General features: G+C 42.4%; 1 protein-coding gene across 1 annotated transcript in view; it reads right to left on the bottom strand.

Moving 5' to 3' along the window:
• Positions 1-19496, bottom strand: part of rsrc1 (arginine/serine-rich coiled-coil 1) — a 222124-nt gene extending 202628 nt beyond the window's left edge. Inside the window, exons 1-3 of the mRNA XM_083772722.1 lie at positions 19395-19496; positions 16508-16735; positions 8761-8874 (exon numbers count right to left, since the gene is read on the bottom strand). Of these exons, the coding sequence (XP_083628848.1) occupies positions 8761-8874; positions 16508-16719 (326 nt within the window). The 5' untranslated portion in view covers positions 16720-16735; positions 19395-19496. The remainder of the gene's footprint in view (positions 1-8760; positions 8875-16507; positions 16736-19394) is intronic.
• Between the last annotated feature and the right edge of the window lie 3526 nt (positions 19497-23022).

Below are 23022 nucleotides of genomic sequence, written 5' to 3' on the forward strand. Positions count from 1 at the left end.
TTCCCACGAAAAAATAAATAAATGAAATAAAATAAATTCCTTGCTACCCATCCTTCCCACGAAAAAATAAAATAAAATATAAAATAAAATAAAAGAAGAAGATCCTACTTTTAATGGGACCCTATGAGATGCGCACGCACGTCTCCTGGTACTGGGGTTGACCAAAATAAATACATCTTTCTACTAGTATAATCATAGTAGCTGATGATCATGTTTTAGGGGCTGGGGAAATCACAGAACTCCTCTTTAATAATATAAAACATAACTAAACTATGGTGGGAATTGCTTAAGACGTACTCGTCTCCTCTCGGTCCGTCCCACACCCACTGTCCCATTTCCCATTCTCTCTCTCCCTTTTATGCCAGGTCTGGCCCCTCCCCCCTCCTCCCAGGCAGCAGAGCATCATGGGAGGGTGACCTTGCACACACGGCCCGTAGTAGCGGTGGTCGGCACGACAAGCCATCAGGCAGATGTACACCCTTTTGCAGTCTTATCAACAAAATACCCTGGATGCAGAGGAGGCCACGTCGTTTCAGTCTAATACGTTTTATGTTTTGTTATACAGTGTTGTATGACAGGGCATACAACACGTGTGATTGCCTAGCAGTTTTAAAAAATTTAGTCAAAGCAAGAGTTTTGTTTGAATACAGATTTTATGAAAATAAATTATGAATTGGAGGTTTTTAAGGGTGTTTGGGATTACGAAGGTGTGCGTTTTTCTGTAAATGTCACTTTTGTAAATCAATTGCTTGGGGTAAGGTCCTATAGTTTGTAACTGATTTTTAAGTAAACAATTTCAAGAATAAAGAAGTTGGTAAAAGTCTCTCTCTCTCTCTCTCAGAGCTATTTAGATGAGAGAGTTGCGACAACGACAATTCACGGAATGCACTGGACTCTATGGGAGTCAACTAGACAAGGCATGAACAAACAGTTCAGTTTTAATAACTGTGACCATTGTACCAAATAATCGATGCAGACTAATGTCACAGGTTATTTTCGGATACCTTGTGTTCTGATTGGCAAAGGATATAATTATATTGACGTCTGGAAAGAGCACAATAAGAGTCTCTGTAATGCTGTAGCGTCTCTGAGCAGGCAGTATCACAAGATACTACCAATACTGAACAATGCATTTAAAACTCCAGCTTGTCACTCAGTCTCCAGTGTTGATTTTGTCGACTAAAACTGACGAAAAATGTTCGTCGTCTACCTTTTTTTCGCTGACGAAAGCTGAATGGAAACTAAATGAAAACTATGATGACTAAAACTAAGAGTAAATATATCGACAATTTCATCAACAAATAAAAACTAGACTAAAATGTTAGGGACAAGAGATTTTACACTTGGTTGCCTGCTGAAAATAGTGCGTTGTGAACTTGTATATCTGCTATTTTCAGCAAGTGTAAAATCGGTCATTACGACGCCATCAAGGCTGGCAAAAATACATTTTGGTCTAAAATCTTCACACACCTTTACTGCATGTCACCCACATCTCTCTCCCCATTTCCTGTCAGCCTACTGTCTGTCCCTCCATAAAAATATAAAATAAAGACGAAAGCCACAAAAAAAAGACTATGACTAAAACTTAAATAAAGGTTTTCCGTCAAAATCAACACTGTCAGTCTCTCCAGGGCTGCATGGGTCACGTGGCCATGCTGTTTTCTGCCCCCTCATTGGCGGCACTCTCTCTAGTCTACACATCTCTGGTGTGTACCAGGTGGATAATTAATGACACTACCTGTCTGTCTTCCAGGCATAATTACAGACGTCACAGGCGTGACATGAGGCCAAGTGTTGAAGCTGCTCTGCCGTTAGCGAGGCTAAAGCCTGACGCTAGCACTTTGCCCTGCTAACACAACATGCTGCTGAAATATTAATGACTAATGTACGGCACGGTGCTATTACACGCATGCCTGTGTGTGGGGGTGTGTATTAGTTTATGGGTGAATATCTGCACTTCAATGCAATGGCTGCATTTCATTTTGGGCTGGGTGAGAGGTTGAGAGTACTAGGGGGATGCAATAGTTAGTTAAACAAACCGGCCTGGGAGTGGCTCAGTGGTCCAGGCACCTTGGTAGTCCAAGACTGGTGTCGCGGGTTCGACTCCCCATCCCGACGGCCTTTACTGCAAGTCACCCCCTCTCTCCCCCATTTCCTGTCAGCCTACTGTCTGTCCCTCTATAAAAAATAAATAAAAATAAAAGCGACACCAGAAAAAACAAAGGATTGAATCGATTATTAAAAGGATTATTGATTTTAATAGACTTTCTAAAATGTCAAAAAGAGCGTGTCTAAAAGCTGACGATGTGTTGCGTGCCATAAGAGGGTAGTAGGACAAAGCATAACATGGGGCTTAATAAGTGGTTAATCGTTGAAAAAGCTCCTCTATTATTCAATTAATCAAAAAGGTAATGGAATAATGGCTAACACTATAGTCGCTTGGGTGACACAGTGGTATGTGTGTGTGTGTGTGTGTGTGTGTGTGTGTGTGTGTGTGTGTGTGTGTGTGTGTGTGTGTGTGTGTGTGTGTGTGTGTGTGTGTGTGCTGCCATGCACTCATCTGCTCTGATGCGCGCAGCCACGCACGCACGAACTTGCGCACGCACACGAACACACACGAACACACACACACACACACACACACGCCAGATCTGCCTGCTCACATCAAAGAGAATAAACATTAATGGCAAATAGGTAATCTGCTGCTCTTGTCTGTTTTACATTTCAGGGCAAGATTGGCTGCCTCTGGGGTGGGGTGGAGTGGGGTGGGGGGGCTAGTTCTCCTCTGATTGAGAGAGAGAAAGAAGGGAAAGAAAGAAAGAATAAAAGGGAGAAACAAAGAGAACGAGAGACGGAAATAAGTAAAGCCAGAAAGAGAGAGAAGAGAGAGAGAGAGAGGCGTGGGAGTTAGAACGATAGATGGTAAACACACCATAGAGCATTATTCTTATTTCATGTATCTCTTTATTTTTTATTTATACATTAGAGATGGAAAGAGAGGTAATAATATTCCCTCCCTCCCGCCCACGGCGGCAAAAACTATGGTCCTAATCTTCTCTGCGATATTCGAATTCACACGTTATTATTCTCATTTCTTCTGAATAATGCTCCTCACCCAGCCCCCCATCCATCCTCTCTCTCCCTCTTTTGTCATCCTTTCACCTCTTTTCCGCACACACTCTCTCTCCTCCTACACCCCCCCCCCCCCCCCCCCCCCCCACCACCACCACCATCATTCCATTTGAACTTATTCTCTCTGCAACTACAGTTCCTATTGGTACATCTCCCTTCTCTCTCTGCTCCTCCTTCGTATGCTGGACATGGCTGCGGGTTAAAGTGGTGGTCGGGGGGGTGGAAGGCAGGAGGAGCCTCATATCCCTGTCTGCGTATCAATCATGAGGCGCTGTCCACTCAATCCCACTCTGATCCATCAGCCCAGGCCTCATGCATGGGCAGCCCAGCTCAGGAAGCCTCATCCCCGACCCGGGAGCCTCCAACACACTCACAGTCTCACACACACACACACACATACATACATACATACATACACGCTCCAGTGAGTGATGGGAGATGGAGCAACTGTACGTGGCATGGTCCCAACCCAACCCCTTGCTTTATTCCTGGACCGCACGTACCCAACTCATGAACTATTGGTGAAAATAGCCACTCTACAACCTCACAGCGCGTCGCAAACACATGCATGTAGCCGATCTATACATGCATTGCTTGTAGATCGGCTATTTTTTGTCTGAGAAATGTGGTGTTAAGGGAAAAGGGGACTGGGATACTGCGGTCACAGAAGTATATATGGTTTAAGACAAGTGAATGCAGAATGCGGGGGGTGTCCTTGAGGCTTAGCCAGTTAGGGAGCTGCTGTACCGTGACCACACTGTCCACGGTTCGATTCCTACCTCGGAGGACCTGTATAATATACTGTATGTGTATGTAGTACTAGTGAAGACTTAAGGATTTTAATGAACATGCTGGAACATGGCTGGATGGTAATCGCAAGGTTGCCAGTTCGAACCCGGGCTCCCCCAGAGTTAGTGTTGAAATGTCCTTGAGCAAGACACTGAACCTTTAATTGCTCCTGATGTGCTGGTTGGTACCTTGCATGGTTTCCGACCGCAATCGGTGTATGAATGTGTGTGTGAATGGGTGAATGTAATGCACAATCTATGTAAAGCGCCTTGGATAAAGGCCCTATATAAATGCACCATTTACCATTCATGTGACATCACAATGACCTTGATCTTTGACCAATGAGAGTGGTGACGTTCATGCCAGATGTAATCAAGTCCCTCAAGAGATAGCATGTTATCGACGCTGGTATGGACGAACGGATGAATAGGTGGAAGCCTACAAGCCCAAAACAGAATGCCTCCGTCTACTGGTGACTACTATATTCCAGGTCAAATACACGGTTTAGGTAAATAAAATATAACCTCATTGCTGTTCTTAGTGCCTCGACTATACCACAACAAAGTGAACAAACAATGTAAGATTTAAAAGAAGAATAAAACTATATAAAGCTCAAGATACTTTGCCTTAACTATTCCCATGAACTAACAGCCTGTAGAACAAAACATGACGCTGGTGGTGGTCTCACCAATGGCTGCAGGGGACCCCGTATAGTTCCAGTTATATTACTGACCTAATGTAGCCTGGCCCAGCCTGTGTGATCCCTGGTCTAGAGGGGTTGGTGCCGGCACCAAGATAGTGGTGGATCGTATTGGTTCACCGATCTGAGAACACTGACATTTCACCAAACTTGGCACGACGCGACCTCAGCATTATTGGTTGGTTGGTTTAGCGAAATACAAGGTAAGTGGGCTTCCCCAGGCTTTTCATTTTTGAGCCAAATGTGCGAAAGCCTGGTTACCGAGGCTAGACCTAATGTAACAACGTTGAAATGTTACGATGTAGACAGGATCCAATAGCACCAACCAACCAAACAGTTACACACCGGCACAAAATCTGCGACGACAACCTGCACATCATTTGTCGGCAATGCCATTATGGACGCCCACCGCACACCCACCCCCCCCAGCCACAACTCCCCCTTAACTCCGCCATGTAGCGTTCAACCGCCTCCAACCGACCCACCTGCTCCTCGCTCGTCGCCGCTAAGCCGATTACACAACGCAGGCCTTCCTAATCACGGCGCTGCGTTTGTAAACACACTCATATCATCGACTGTAATTCTAAACCTTCCCCTTAATCCGCCAGCACCTTTCATCTAAGCACCGCGCCAGTAATGCCATTTAATCACCAACGACACTGTCCACGGCTTGTACCACATTACATACACAAGTAGCATGTGATGAATTAGAGGGGGTGGGGGTGGGGTTGGGCCTATGTACGTATGGTCTTCTCTGCCAAGTTCAAACGGCAAATTTGGTGCGGCTTTTTACCAATTTGTGACTAGCCCAGACGTTATTGTTGGAGCTTAAATAACAGCAACTGACTCTGGACAGCATCCTGAGCCACTCCGCCGCTCTGAGCTCTGGTCTTCTTGGCTAGTTCTGTCCTCCCTTCATCCAAACACCTCTGTAATGAAGATATGAAAACCCTGCTTCCTTTGTGATTGAAATGACTCCACGCTCCCCCACAGCCACACACACACACACACACACACGTAAACACAGCGCTTTGCTCGCGCATATATTACGACAACCGTTTCTGCACTTGTGATTGCAGGCACATTATGTGCGCATTTGTGTTTGTGTGTGCATGCATTGCATGCGTACGTGTGTGTGTGAGAGAGAGGGATTTAAAAACAGCACAGTTTACTGGTTCATTAGCACCAGATTAGCTATGCTAATGACATGGATCACCACACACAGAGAACCCCCCCGCCCCTCCTTTATGTTCCTGAAAGGGATACACTTTTTAGTGTGTGTGTGTGTGTGTGTGTGTGTGTGTGTGTGTGTGTGTGTGTGTGTGTGTGTGTGTGTGTGTGTGTGTGTGTGTGTGTGTGTGTGTGTGTGTGTGTGTGTGTGTGTGTGTGTGTGTGTGTGTGTCTGTAATCTATTGCATGGATTAATGTGTCCCGTACCCATAAAAAAAGAAAAACTATTGTCCTATAACAATCATAATTCTGCAAAGCATGTATGGCTAATGATGTTGTAATTGCATTAACGAGTTAAAGGAGGGCTGTTCCCAGAAGAGGGGAGGAGCAGGGTGGAGATGTCTCCTGATTGGATGTGATCCAGCGGCTTCATTAGCACTGACTCACACAACTTACTCTGTCAATTAACACACTAGAGCCCCGCCCACATATTGGACACGTCCACCATTATTTGACTTTTTTAATAATCTGCAATTATCAAGGCCGATGTGTCCTGATTTTGGACCACTTTCAACCTGGCGTACCAATTTAGGGCACATCGTAGGTGAAAATGTGCAATAATAATTTACAAGCTCACAAGGTCAACAAGTCGTGGGCTACTTCTGAAATGAAACTTCTGAAAATGAAATAGTTTTTTTGTAATGTATAATTAAAGTTATTTTCATATATTAAGTTTAACATCTACTTTATTCAAACCTACGTTTTCAAATTGATTAGAAGATTTTGCACTTTTCACAAAGTATCAGTCAAAACATTAGGAACTTTAAGTAAGACTGTTTTCAGGACAGCTCCACTATGCGGAAGTACGGTGGCTATGACGCAATCCCCGTAGCTGTCAAAAAGCAAACAGCCATCGGCGACGGGTTCCCACACATTTTTGGTTCCCATGGTGACGCGTCTATGTCAAACAATTTTTTAATAAAACACCCCGTCGCGTAGCTTAAAGTCTCTATTGTTAACCGGTACAGGAATCAGGATGGAATGCAAAACTCTGGCATCGGTTAACTTGGGCTCTAACGCATAGTGCATCAACCCAACGATCACATTGGTTTGATTCCTGCTGAAGACTGGTGCTTGTCTGTCCCCCTGTTTTACCTGTCTCTATGCTATCCTACCTGCATGTCTGTCCCCCTCTTTTACCTGTCGCTCTGCTATCCTACCTGCATGTCTGTCCCCCCGTTTTACCTGTCGCTCTGCTATCCTACCTGCATGTCTGTCCCCCTGTTTTACCTGTCTCTCTGCATGTCTGTCCCCCTGTTGTAGCTGTCTCTCTGCTATCCTACCTGCATGTCTGTCCCCCTGTTTTACCCGTCTCTCTGCTATCCTACCTGCATGTCTGTCCCCCTGTTTTACCTGTCTCTCTGCTATCCTACCTGCATGTCTGTCCCCCTGTTTTACCTGTCTCTCTGCTATCCTACCTGCATGTCTGTCCCCCTGTTTTACCTGTCTCTCTGCTATCCTACCTGCATGTCTGTCCCCCTGTTTTACCTGTCTCTCTGCTATCCTACCTGCATGTCTGTCCCCCTGTTTTACCTGTCTCTCTGCTATCCTACCTGCATGTCTGTCCCCCTGTTTTACCTGTCTCTCTGCTATCCTACCTGCATGTCTGTCCCCCTGTTTTACCTGCTCTGTCCAGTATTCCATGGCTCTCTATTGTCCTACATAATGAATAAAACTAAAACAAAGAAAAGGGGCTGTAGAAGTGACATCATGCCGGCTCAGTAGACCCATAATTGCGGGCAGGAGGGGCCATTTTAGTGCACATGGTGTAAAGTAGCCGAAAGAGGGACAGGGCAGGCTGAAGAGCGTGTTGCACGGCACTGACACACAAGTACACATGCATACAGTTATGTTTCACTTAACCTCGCGTTACCACCTCGGAGGAAAGCCTGGTATTCGTTACAAACTGACCCGTGTGATCTGGTCTAGGCTACGGTTGGATACTGAAAAAATAAAATAAAATAAGAAATAGGGGGTTCCGATTCCGGTTTGCCAATCCCCATTTAAATAGTGAATCAAATATACCTATAGTAGTTTAGTCTCGCCAGTCGCTACGAGTTGGAATAGAAGAACATTCCTATAAGCTAAACTATGCGGCATCAAGGGTTTTATTGGGTATAGTAGGCCCTGGTCTAAAATGACGATGCCCTTGATCGCAGGATATTACTCTGGGTCATTCTGGTGGTTCCGGCCTAATGACTACAAACCAGTGACTACAACATGACATGTCCGGATCAGACACCCAAATTGTTTTATTGATCCCAGGCTATGTTTCACTAACACAAACCTACAGACTAAGATAATATAACGCACATCCTCCGGTCTTGGTGCTGAGCCAAACTGTTATACTAACAGATATCATAAACAAAAGTGAGTTGCGAGCCCTTGCTTTTGTTCACCAACGCAAACCTAAGCAAACAACAGTCTCCTTATTGCTACACTGATGTTGCACAGTATGATCTGTAAAGAATTCGAATTTCCCTATGCAGGCTTGTCACACACATAGTTATTGTGCAGTGCAGTGCACAATAACGCCTGGACTCAAATCATACGTATGTACTGTATGTGCAAACACACATACACGTGACAAACATAGGTTGAGCAAACTAAATATATACTGATAATAGTGACGTAGATTATAGCACTTCAAAGTATTTATACACACACACACATACAAAAGGTACATAGTATTTCAAATGTATTAGAAATGTCAAACTCATAATTTAAGACATTATTGTGACACTATATGGTTATTTGTTGTGAGTTTACAGATGCAGAAAGATTATTTCATGCTTGTTGTTGCGGTTTGTGTGTGCCGGTGTGTGTGAGTGTGAGTGTGTGACGTGTGTGTGTGTGTGTGTGTGTGTGTGTGTGTGTGTGTGTGTGTGTGTGTGTGTGTGTGTGTGTACCTCCTGTCGCGGCTGCGTGACCTGTGTGAACGGTGGCTTTTTCGCTCTGCACTGCGACTCCTCCTCCTACGAGATGAACCATGAGACGAACTGCTGCTGGAGCGTCTTCTACGCCTGAGGGAGACACGCACGCACACACACACACACACACACACACACACACGACTCTCTTTATATTTATAATTGTACATAATTACATAAACAAAGGCTCCTTACATTGAGCATTTGTTATTGCAGATACATACATAGACCTCAGGTGTCACAGCAACAACGCAGCAGGCACCAACATCAGGACAGATACACAGAGTAGGAAGTTACAACGAAGACAAGTGGTAGAATACTCGAGAGTAGCCGTTTTTTCATACTATTTGCACTGCTATTTCTTTAAAAATATGTTCTGTTATCCTTTCTTTTTGCTGCAATGTCGAGGAGCCAAAAAAACGAGGATATTACTCTTATACTTGTATATATAAGCTTTCATCTTGCATCATTAACTCTGGCTTCTCAAACTAACATCATAACACAGACCATCACTTGGATGTCCTTATAGAGTTCATAATTCACAGTTAAATAAATAAATAAATAATCGCACGTCTATCAAATCCTTCCCACATCGTGTCCCTTGCCACCTCCAGCTCAGAGCTCTCCTTTTCGCTGTGCAGCTTCCCACAACATCCTTCTAACCATTCTAACTCCATGTGCATACAGTATATATAAATATACTTTTTTTTTTTTTTAGCTTTAGTTTGCAGGTTATACCAGGCCCAAATGTGTCCTTTCAGCAGTTTATAATAATAATGTCTGCTTAGGCCTGCTGTTGTTTAGCAGAGTGGTTCTCAAAGTGGGGTCCTTTGGGGGGGGGGGGGGGGGGGGGGGTTCAGAGGGTTACCAGCTAAATTACCGTAGTTTATTTAGCAATTTAGCAATTAAAAATAGCTGATCTACAAGCACAAGAAATTGTGACTCGTTTCTCAACATTTTAACAACACAAAACTTGTATGGTGGTCCCTGTCACAAAATATCTTCAGGTGGGAGTTTGCTGCCAAATATTTAATATTAATTTGGGGGTCTTTGACATGACAAACCACTGCTGAAGGCCTGGATCAACAGTGACATGACGCCAAGGTAGCAGGCTGTCATGCAGTTGTTCAACAATGGGCCCTTCACTGTCAAGCTGCTCTCTCTCATTAAAACAATGAGCGCCGGGATTCCTTCAAAATAGGAGCTCTGGGGTGCCGGAAAGACACAGAGACCTGAGGCCGATTCTAAAAAACGCCTTCTAAATCCTGACCCGAGTTTTCTGTTGCTGTATATCAACAGCTAATGTTACAAAAAGGGTTATCCAGATTGAAAGGTATAACAACGAAAAGGGTTTCCAGCCTAAATGGGTTAACCAAAAATCGGAAAAGTACAATAAAGCACGCACATCCGATTTATAATCGAATCGTAGCCCTCTGAATTGGAATTAAATCAAATCGTTGGGTACCTAGACTAGAGTTGTTAATCCAAATCTCGGATTCAAAACTCAAATCTGTTTAGCCCAAAAAAAAGGAAAAACGGTGTCTGGGGTCCGCTGGGAACTGGAGACAGTGGAGAGAAGAGAACAAGCGCTACAAATGACACAGATTTTGTAACGGGGAGAGAACCATTAGTGTTCTAAAAGAGTGGATCCCATGAGCGGAGCCTCACAACACGCCCAGCACAGAGACAGAACACACACGGGGGACCGCGGCGGAACCAGCTGCCTGGAACGTTTCATTTGAACGGGGGGCGGGGGCATAAGCAGCACTCTTGTAACGCTGATGCACAAGTTAATATGATTAAACAGAATGTTTTATAACCCCCCCCCCCAGTGCATGAGCCGTTTTGCGTGCAAATGGTATGAAAGTATATCCAAATTAGGATGGAACACAGTGGTGCACGCAGTACACGTGCACCTTCCACACACACGCGCATGCTGAACGGTGCATGCAGATGTACACTGTATACACACCAAGGAGATCATTGTGTATTCATATGATGAACTAGAGGTTCATATGGAGGGCTTTATCGTTAAATCTTGTGTACACAGGTTTGTACATGAGACGAGAACATGCAGCAGCATAACGTAATAATAGGAACAGAAAAGAAAATAGCAGACACAAAACTACTGTAGGTTAATGATATGGGAATGTACATATAAATATACAACATATACAAAACGATGATACAACAGCAGCAGTTGGAACTTGTTCTGTGCCTGGTTGGCATTTGAATCAAGCTGTCCGTTTAATGTTTGGGTCAGAATGCACGCTCTGGGCCACAGATATCAGCGTAGCAGAGTGTTCGAAGCTAGTTTTGCAAGCGCCACAATTCTTGTGCACAATGCCACTATAGGTACTTTGAAATGGTTTTCATCTCTCTCTCTCTCTCTCTCTCTCATAAGTAGAATGCAAAGAGATAAATAAAGTGCTTCAAAGAACCTAGGACACCAGCAAACATCAAACCTAGCATGTCTAAACAACATCCCATGTAAATAACATGCTTAACATTTGTGGTCAAGACCAAAACAAATCTAAATAACAAAACGTGTGTACAAGTAACCAACATAGATCTCTCTCTCTCTCTCTCTCATGTACATGTGGCCTTGGTCAATTGATCGAAATGTATTGCTAATTGATAAGGGACTGCGGTCCCACAAGGTTTACGTTGCCCAGCCAGCCACACCCCACACAGACAGCCGAAGACTTCCCATCAGCGGTAATGGACCTTGACCAAGCTTCATAAATAATTACAATCAGATGGCCTTGTCTGAAGCCCCCCACACACACACACACTGTCAGTATGCATGGATGTATAGACTGTGTACAGTGTGTAGTGTACACTCTCCAGGCTGCCTCCTGTGTCATCAACTCCTCAAGGACAAAATGCCACAACAGCCACATAAAAGGTCCTTTGCTAAATGCACGGATTAAAGCTAAATAAAAGCTCATCGCTGAAAATGTGTATATATGACCAAAGTGATCTAATGTGTGATTTGTAAAAGAGACTGAATGGAGCCCCAAACGCACTAGTGCCGTTTCCTCTTGTAAAATTATGATGTTTTAGTAGTATTGTTCCCGTTTTTGAACAAGCTTTTGACGTTTGACCACTTCAAAAGCTCTAATAATTTTAAATAATAACCAAAAATAGCCGATCTACAAGCTCTATTTTTGTTATGCAACATGCTTCCATAGAAGACATGGTGACCTCTATGGAATCCAAATGACTGAAATCAGTCGTGGCGACTGATAACTTTAAAACATCTAAATGACATGAAGCTTTAAATACAGTGCGAGTTTCTAGCTTCCAATGTGTGGGCTTGCCTACAGATACAAGTAATATTCCTCTTCTATATGGTACTCACAAATGCAAAATGTGCCGTCTGAAATAGTAATGTCAGTCTATTTTAAACTTGTATGGGCCTTGAATGGGTGGCGGTTGCCTAGCAATAAGCATCCTCTCTAAAGAGCCAACAACTGCGTTTTCCACATAAGAATATACAGTAAAAGTGTCTGAATTCTAACTATAACTATAATAACTATAACTACTGCCAAAGCCTAGAAATAAGCACATGGCTCATGTACATCAATTGGAAATCAAAGGATCAATTGCAGAGTAACAATCAGCCTATGCACAGTATGTCAAGGGTGGTAATTTGTCTTACTTACAAGTTGTCATTATAAAAACATTAACCACTAAAGCGCTGCTACACTTTACTTTGTCGTACAGCGGGGTCGTGCGAAAAGCCAACCTACAAGCTTAATGTGGACATTTTTGAAAGTCTGTTATTTTATCTTCTTTTATCAGCTTTACACATTACGCATGCTGCACACCAGACGCATGGATTTGGCAAACAATCCAGCTATTAAAATATGGTCCTCAACAAGAAAAGTCTTTTGGCTCTCTACTGGCTCCTTTGGTCGCAAATAATCCATTTACTCCATCTCTCTCTGATGCAATAAATCACTTGTGGCACAGAAATTACATTTACTCTTTCAAAGATTGTTTTATTGATAGAATATTTCCATCATTTGAACAGTTTCGAACTTAAATTCGCACAAATACTTACAACTTTGTAAAACAAACCACTACATCTTTGCCAATGGAATCCAAATTATTTGTCAGATCCTTTGATTAAAAGGATTAAAGGCACTTATTAAAAGGCGTTATTGACTAGACTAATTTGGGTGGTACTGCCTCCTTAAGACTATTTGCAACAGCCGGAGAAAACTAGAAGACGTCACTGAAAAACAATGGACATAATTCCAGACACTTCTACATTCCATACTTTTTACACTTAGCAAAATAAACGAGCCTGCGACGTCAGTCATCTCTGCCAGCGGTTCTCAACCCCTGTATAAGTGAGTGCTCCAGTTGAGCCACCCCAGAGCCTTCTATAATTAGAGAGTTGCGTCACCTCCGTTGGCCTGAACTGGACGTTTACGGAATGCGTCTATGAGTGTTTGTCACTATTTAGAGTTACATGAACCACGTGACGGCTGCTGTTTTCTGCCCCCTCATTTACATAACTCTCTTTCAAAACAGTCTGGATATAAGACACTGCGTAAATGACATATCCATCACATATGAAGTCCTCAGCCTAATTGATGCTAACATAAAAATGTATAAAATCCATGTGGGGGGAAATGTGAGGTACCGTAATTTCCGGACTATAAGCCGCACCTGAATATAAGCCGCACCAGCCAAATGTAGGGAAAATCCCATATACAAGCCGCACCGGACTATAAGCCGCACCGGACTATAAGCCGCAGCTACGTTAGCTGAGATGAGCCTGAGATGGCTCTGCGTTAGCTGTAAAAATCCATAGATTAGCCGCACCGTTGTATAAGCCGCAGGGTTCAAATCATGGGTAAAAAGCCGCTGCTTATAGTCCGGAAATTACGGTACATTTGTGGAAAACTGGCAGTGTGCATGAGACATTTGGCATTGATAGGTCCAGTGGTTCGCAAGATTAGTTCTCGGTCGGTCGGTCGGTCTGACGGTCTGACGGAAGGACAGACGGACAGACGGACAGACAGGTGTTGCCCAACAACATGGAACATCATGGAATGACCCGTTTATCTTAATCCACTGATAACTGTCTTTACGTCAAAGGTCTATATTTATTAACAACATTATCACTATTTTGCCACGTGTAAAATAGGGTTTAAGTGGTTAAGGTATCTGATGGATTCGAATCAGCTATCAAAGTGACACATACTGTAATATGTATATAACCCTTCTAGCTTGCAGACTGGTATCACTGAACTGGAAGCAAACACTAAAACAAAATACACTGTTATTATACAGTACAGCAGCTGCCCTCTGAAAAAATGAAATTATCATTGACAGGGTGTGAAGACAAATTCTACCAGATCTGACAACCATCATGGAGCATTTCAATAACGACAAGCAAGCTATGGCACACGTTAGCCTAGCCTTCAATGTGATAGCCTATTCGTGGTCGTGGATAGTCCATCAAATTTCTCCATAACCATTATCAAATGATCTTATTTATCATTCTCTCTCTACTACACTTTGAAGGGAATTTGCAATAGGGATTGCAATACTCCTTTTCTTATGCATAAGGTAAGGGTAAGAAAAAGGAAGTTAGTATAAAAAGGAAATACCTATTCTTATTATTGACTGTTTCTTCTTGAAAACTCAGAAACCCCCCCCAAAAAGCTAGGGGGGAATACAATGACATACTCAAACTAAGATTTAACTTAACTTAAAAATGTACATTGCAATATTATGTCATTTCACATAACAGAATTTCACACAGCCCCATTAAGACCTGAGGCCAATTCCACAAATGCCTTCTAAATCAATAGTTTCAAATGTTCAAAATAGCAGACATACAAGCTTGCAGTGTGGCACAAAGTGACACGATGAGCTTGTATATGATATCTACCATTTGTGAAGAGCAAGAGGTTGTTTAGGGTAGATATTATGCTTCTGCTATACATTCACCGTCCACTACATTAATTTGTATCTGCTTGCTGCTTTTTTGTTTTTACCAGGCTAACATACAATAGCTTCCTCCAATTCAAACCATCCGATACAAAAGTTACAATAAACAGATAAAACACCATAAAACTAGAAAAAGTGCCCTTCTGGGCACAGGTCTCCACCAGGATAGGAATGTAGGACATTGCAGCTTGCCTTCATCTGGTGGTTGGATAAAAGGCCAACAAAAGTAAATTAGAGGTAAAAACACTTTTCGGCCAGTTATAGCGCCACCTTGAGGCTGAGTTGAAATTGTTCATGTGGCATTTCTTCCTCGGCCTAGTGGAAATGTGCGTGCACAATTTCACGGAAATCACGCGATGTGTTCATGATTTGCAGCATTTTGTTTGAAACTGAGCACTCCTGTGAACTTTGGAAGCCAATCTTAACCAATCAGGATGGAGTCTGAGAAATCTGAAAGACCCGTTTCGTTGAATGGCTCTAGAGAGACTAGCTGTGTACCAATTTGCGCGATGTTTGGACAAAATCTGTAGGTGTACTGTGCAAAAACTTGTTTTGCACAAAGCGGCCTCCTGGTGGCGCTATAACAGGCCGTTCTGGAAAGTTTGGGGCAGAGGTTCATCGTTGGCATCCAGGGAGTGTGTGTGCAAAATTTGGCATCGACCGGGTTAACGGTGGCTGAGATTAGCTGCTCACGGACACGGACACACGGACGGACACACACACGGACGGACGGACGGACGGACGGAGTGCAAAACATACTCTCCCCCCATGCCTTCGGCCTGGTGGAGACAATAAATAGGTACATATAAGGCTTCTGGGTTTTAGGAGCTACTCTGCTACACAAGCAGCAAAACGTTGGGGTGGATAATGACTTCAACACATGTGTTGTGAACTTGTAGACACTAGACTGGCAATTTTCAGCAAAGAGATTCGGTGTAGAGAGGACTAAAAAGCAGAGGTACTGCTCTGGTATAGACCCCTGTGGTGCTTCAGTCAACTAAGTAAGAATGTAAGTGGTTAAAGAAGACTTACATTCTAGTCTGTTGTGCTGTGCTGTCTTTTAAAAATCTTTCTAAAATCTTGTCAAAACTCTTGGAATGTATGGGAGGCTTTAGAGAATAAAATAAGTCTGCACAACAGCTGCTGCTCCTACAGTCTAATTAGGCTCACAACATTTCGACCAACCTGGTTGTTGTGAGCTTGTTTGCACATTAAACTTTCAGAGCAGCAGCTGTTGTGCGGACTTATTTTATTCTTTATTGTTCCTTTTTCTGTCCTAGCGACTACATGGATGTGCATGTGCATACCAATTCTTGTTGAAATAAGTGCTTAAGTGAAACTACTGGTAGAACGCATGATGCTGTCCTAGCCTCGCGCAGCCAGACTTCCATCTATCGCAACGTGAGGCTAATGTTGTCCTGCACGATTATTATATTGGCCAGTCACTTGACTTGTGACATTATTCTAATTGAGTTTGGCATGTAATTCTGAGTGCTCACCACTGCTCATTGCTCAACCCAGTAGTTTTCCATCAGCACAGGGCTGTTACTACCCGCTAATTGACGCCATCCGGGTATTTAATGTCACCTTCTGTATACCTTAAAGAAGGCAGTATACCTGTCCAAAACGTTGTTTTTTCGGCAATAAACGTCTGTCATTGGCTACGAGTGTGCGTCTATACATGCTTTCCCGTTGGCTGACACCTCACTAGGACCGGTGTGCTGTGCACCTTTTGCTTATAGTGTTGTCCTACCTCTTGTCTCTGTCTCTGTCCCTCTCTCTGTCCCTGTCCCTCTCTCGGTCTCTGGAGCGTGAGTGGCTTCGTCGATTGGCCCTGCGGCTGGTCACCCTGCTCCCAGAGGACGAAGAGGAGGAGGAGGACGATGAGGAGGAGCGACGACGCTGCTGCTTTTTCTTCCTCCTGCTCCGGCTGTCATCTTCACTGTCTGATGACCGCCGACCCATGACGCCCGACCCTCAGCTGAAACAACACATGCAGAAATGCACCAACATATTAACGGTCATATACAGCTGTCATATACAGCAACATACAACAATTATTATTTCATTTGCTGTCGGGTGGAAACCTCATATGTCCAAAACGTGCATACTTTTCAGGATTCAAATTAGAAAATAGAAATAGCAAGTGCGTTTCCAGCTTGGAGATCTGCAATTTTTGCTACTTGTGTGTGACACTGTACTTAAAGGACCACTTCACCACTTTTCAACCTATCTTCATATAATAGGTCCTCACTAATAATCATGAAAAAATGGCACGATTTTTTTCTACTCAGTCTGTGTCTCATAGGAGGGCTGTGGGCAGTTTAGAAACCGTCTTCCAGTGACTTCATCATTAGGCAGATGTTTTTTTACAAAAATATTTTGATTTTCATTATCGTGAGAACGATGGCTTCCATTTTCGCATTGCAACTTTTCAGGACTAGAAAGCCTGCAGTTTCTATTATCTTGTATTCCCCATCGATGATGTCACTGGAAGACGCTTTCTGAACTGCCCACAGCCCTCCTATGAGACACAGACGAGTAGAAAGAAATTGCACCATTTTTTCATGATTATTAGTGAGGACCTATTATATGAAGATAGGTTGAAAAGTGGTGAAGTGGTCCTTTAAGTATGACGAAGCAGGGCATTAATTTACAAAATAAATAACATAAAATTTAAAATTATGGAGATAAGGTTTCTGCCCGACAGCAAATATATAAATAAATACATTAAACACCACATTGTCACCGTCTGTGTAAACCTTGTATTGTAGGTCCCCCAAAAGTGTTAATTTAGGAAATGAAAAATAACGTGTATTCCAAATAGATCCAATCCAATGTAGTTATGATTTAGTCACAGCTAAGCTTGTTAATGGAGGACTTCACCACTTTTCAACCCCCATCCTCACTAATGTTCATGAGAAAATAGTCTCAGAGTCATCATCATCATTTTTTGACCGCGGTCGAGATCATGGATTTCACAATGCCACGCCAGACTTTCCGGTCCTTCATTGCCATCCCCAGTTCCTGCTTACTGATGCCTGTGTCCCTGACTCCCTAGCGATGACATCAGGGAACGACAGTTTTCTACCTCTGGTCTGCTTTGAGGCAGGATTCCAGAGAAGGAAAGATATAACCTCATTGTCAGCTATGTAGCAGTGGCCGGCAAACTGTGTTCTTCTGGATCGGACTAGTGAAGAAACACGGGGAAGTTTGCCGTATATTAGATTAGTCGATGGGTGGCTCTTCCAAGACCGATTTTGCGCTCTCATTAGAAGGTGGGTGTAAGTGCCATAGGAGTAAGTCTCAAAGGAGCGCTCATAGGAGGGCTGTGGGCAGTTCAGAAACCCGTCTTCCAGTGACATCATCGATGGGGAATCCAAGCTACCAGTAATAGTAACTGCAGGCTTTCTATTCCTGAACGGTTACCATGCTATAATGGAAGCCATCGTTCTCGCAATAATAAAAATCTAAATGTTATATTTATTTTAAGTCTTAAAAACAATCTTCTGCCTAACAATGATGTCACTGGAAGACGGGTTTCTGAACTGCCCACAGCCCTCCTATAGAATCCTATGTAGCCTCCTTCCCAGACTTACTCACCTAGGAATTACGTGTCGCCTGGACACGTACTTTTACGACCAATCACAACACTCGTTTCATTCACCGAGAATGTAGACAGATTTATAAAGCGTCAACATAATTTCCTTGGGCGGGAATTCCGCCAAAATTCCACTACTTCCGTTAAACCACTCAACTGGCTATGGTCTTGTATGCCCAGCGTGCCTACTATGAGGCACACCGAGTAGAAGAAAACGGTGCAATTTTATCATGAACATTAGTGAGGACAAATTATATGAAGATAGGTTGAAAAGTGGTGAAGTCGTCCTTTAATACTTTTGGTTCAATATGTAGCCTACAATTTTGGGGGAAAATAGCTGAACTACAAGCTCACAGCTTGTAGGTTGTGTGACTCACTCCGTTGCACAACAAAGTAGGGAATTAATCTTAAAAGAAAACGTACAAAGTTGAAGGGAATATGATGACGATATGCAAACTATATGATAAAATATATCATACAAAATATATGAACACATGAACCATACAAAAATGTGGACATATTATTTACCATCATACAGTAACATAATGAATATAGGCTACCATTACAAAAACAAACATATTAACAATCAAATATAGAAATATACATAATAACAGTCATATAGGTTATCAGTTGAGTTGACAAGTCTATTTTGAACATCACTAATATACTACTTAGTTCAGTTGTTGTGGTGCTGCTATTAAAGAACTTACCAAACTGCGTCAAGCTTGACAATCAAATAAATATATAAATCATATTCTGTATGGCTAGAGGCTAGAGGCATGTGGCTAGAGGCATGTGTCGCAGAATGATGGCTGTAATATCAACGTTGTCGCTGTAGAGATATAGTCAAAATAGGTGTCAACAGATAGATACCGGTACTCTATTCTCCTACAGCAGCTTGTTAGCATGATGCTAACGGCAGTGAAACCAATCAATGGGCATAATATTCAACGCCGGTGCTTATTATTATTTTCACAGCGCAGACTGAGCCTCAGACAGTGTGTCACATTATAGTTATGACAAGAATATTGATATTTACCTTGATAAGAAGAGCCCGCTCAAATGTTATGGACACTACTAGTCTTCTGTACACACAACAACACAAGCATGCAGCACTCACTCTGCTGCTATCCAGGCTCAACCAATCAGCGCACAGAAGAGTCGATTGGATGCAGGCGGACACAGTCTATCACAGAGCGAACGATTAGATGGATGGAGATTCTCAGCCAGTGCTTCATATTTTTGGGGGCGGGGAGGGAAGGGGTATATTATGATTAGCATTTAGCATTCATCGCTATATGGGCCTACTAGTAGGCTACTATATGGGCCTACTAGTAGGCTACTATATGGGCCTAACTTCTATAGGAGTCTAGGGACATTTTAAACGTAATCTGGCCATGCACTCCAAAAACAGCTATAGGCTACAATTTGACTTAAATGGCTAATGTATGAACCAATAAAGCTGCTGTAAGAGATATATTATACATTTTTGGGTAAATGTCCACTAATTAAATATGAATACATTAAAAATGCCCAACCGGTGCGACGGTGATGCAACCAAAACAGATGGGTATATAATATACAGCCTCAAGACCAACAATAAAATAAAGTGTTTATGAGGGCAGTGCACGGGTGCTCAAACTTTTTTCATGTAATGGACCCCCAAATGTATTTGGCCGTGGAAACCCATCTGAAAATATTTAATTATAATAATACATCATACAGATGTGTGTATTGCTAAAATGTTTTAAAAATATATATGTTTTATATATATATATAAATAACATAAATAGCATATATATATATATATATATATATAAGGGCCAACTTTAAATATTAATAATATATTATTATTATTTGCTCTGGATTTTGACTCAAATTCAGCTTGTTTATGCAGTAGACTTGTATGAAAATATTGTAGTGAAAAAGGCCTATTTTGATTCATGATGGGTTAGGGTTAAGTAGTTGCAAACATCTTATATAATCCATCTAATTATATGTTCAAGACAATATTGGGCCTTTAACTGATATATAGATATATACATAACTTATACATAACTTGCATAACAAGTAGGCCTTTTTTGTCCCTTTCTTTCTCATTCTGGTGGAGGTGATTTCTTGATAGATTATATATATATATATATATATATATATATATATATATATATATATATATGCACATAGCACCTATAAACTTGTGTCTAGTTTTGTGTCTCAACCAACCATTGATCAGAACCACTTCAATTGCGGAGGTGCACCATGATGCTGTATTTTGTATTTGTATTTGTAAGTAAATATAGGCCTGATCCATATTGATGCATGTATGAGCAAATTGTTGTATACTGCAGGCTGCACGCATACACGCTATAGTGCTGCCCTTAAAATTCTGTTAAAAATGAAAACAGAAAGGGTCCAATTAACAAGATATTGGTCACGCTATATATGTTATGCGCCATAACGACAAACATATTTAGTGTTAATTTAAGTATAGCCGGCTATAGGAAAATCCATATACGTCCGTGAGGGTCCATTTGGTTCTATTTTAACACTCTCAGAGTTACATTTACCACTGACGACTTTACTGTGCATGGGGCATAGTCTATAGGCCTATACCTATATGCGTTTATGAGTGGATGAATCGATGTTCAGTCACTCACGCACGCGCATGCAGCTAGGGGCGAGTGTGACTGATTATAAACAACAACTTGATCTTTTCAACTTAATGGATCTCATCATTACTAATAGAAATAACAGGTTTTCTAATCTCTTCGCAAGTATAGAAATGGCTTTTTCAGATATGGCAGAAAGTATAGTATAGCCTAATTAATGCCCTCGAGGAGAAAAGACGAGACAAAACATTAATTTTTAATGAGGTGTTAGAGAGCCCTTGTTGTGTGGAAATGGCGCTTTATATAGATTATCAATAAACAATTTTGCATCAAATTTTAAAAACTAGGCCATGGACTTAAAAAAAACAACAACACTGTATCTTGTTTCTCGTTTGTTTGGCTGCTATATGTTCATAATCTTCTTCATATCTCGGATAATTGCTGTGTCCCCGCGGCATTCATTCACTTATACCTTCACCGCAAAGTGAGCCATTGTTTATTTATTTAGTTTTTTTTAAATACACGCTATAATTTTCAGTATAAGGAAAAGCAAATTGAAAACGGTAATTAGTGAGCCCAATGGCAACGCGTCACGCGAGGCTGTATAATTAAACGTTTAGTTTGCTATTTAACATTCTAATAGCCTGAAAAGGGTCCACTGAGAATTAAATAATAACCATATATAGTCTTCCTAATTATAACGATTTAAAAACACATGATTGCAGATTAGAAACATAAACCAGAACGGGAGACATTAAATAATTTAGCTCTCATTATGCCTTTATAACTTTGTTCCATTAAAATATATTGTAATGGATTATTTCCGGCGTTGTGGTATTTATTATCAGAAGCGGTATACTTTCATTTATTAATAACCTATCACGATTTGTTTAATGATCAAATCATATTTATTTCGACTTATATGTTTCATTGTTAGCGACATTGATTTAAACATAGACCTATACACAAAACGTTTACTATGTTGAAGTTCACTTGAGTTAAGCTAAAGATGTTGCGATGAGGAAAGGAATTGTACTCCATCGACTCGCTTGCCGACGACCAGATCTCGTCTCGGCAAGCGACCCCATGCAGAAGCCACGGCGGTGCCGTGAATCCCCTGCTCTCTCTTTCTTGTCGTCACATCCCAGCATGGTCTCTCTTCTCTTTTACCTGTATCTCTCTCTCTCCGTGTCATCGTTGTCGCTGCAGATCACAGAGATACTGAGGAGGCTCTCCTCATCCATGTGCTCTCCTCCACACAGGAGCTTGTCACTCTCAGCTTTAGCCACACCCCTGCAGAGAGATAGAGAGAGAGAGAGAGAGAGAGAGAGAGAGAGAGAGAGAGAGAGGAGGGGGGAGAGAGTCCTACCCATCTCCCGGGTGTTTAAAAAACTAACTCAGGACAATAGCGACGAATCAACGCTTAATTAAATTAATTAGTCCTTCATGTCAATCTTGGATTAATGGCCAATAGCATCCTCGTCAGTACGACGTGAGACGTGAAGGACTGACTCCTCTCTCTCTCTCTCTCTCTCTCTCTCTCTCTCTCTCTCTCTCTCTCTCTCTCTCTCTCTCTCTCTCTCTCTCTCTCTCTCTCTCTCTCGCTCTCCCTCTCCCTCTCTCTCTCCTATCAGTGCACGGAGCAGGGACGGGGGGCTCATCCCGGCGTCCTGAGGGGAGGTAATTTGCACGGATCAAGGGGCAGGCGTTGCAAAGTATAAATACTGTGACTTCAATAGCGGATCACCAGGCAGCAGGGTTCGAACTATATCCGCCACCAAGACAGTCAGGAGGAATTGGCTGAGACGAGAGGAGAGATCATCTCTTTCCGGCGGGTTTTTAAAACGCCGAGAGTTGGCAACAACAACATCATCACCTCGCATTTAGGTCGAACTGAAACCCCAACAACAAGTATTGATGTCTTAAGCTGCTGTGGAGCCGAGACACACACCGAAGGAGGAGGAGAGAGAGGGAGCAAGAGAGAGAGAGAGAGAGAGAGAGAGAGAGAGGGGGAGAGAGAGAGAGATAGGGAGAGGGGGAGAGAGAGAGAGAACAAGA

The sequence above is a fragment of the Protomyctophum parallelum genome, assembly GCF_964188405.1.
Source record: "Protomyctophum parallelum genome assembly, chromosome: 9".
In the NCBI taxonomy this organism is placed as follows: Eukaryota; Metazoa; Chordata; class Actinopteri; order Myctophiformes; family Myctophidae; genus Protomyctophum; species Protomyctophum parallelum.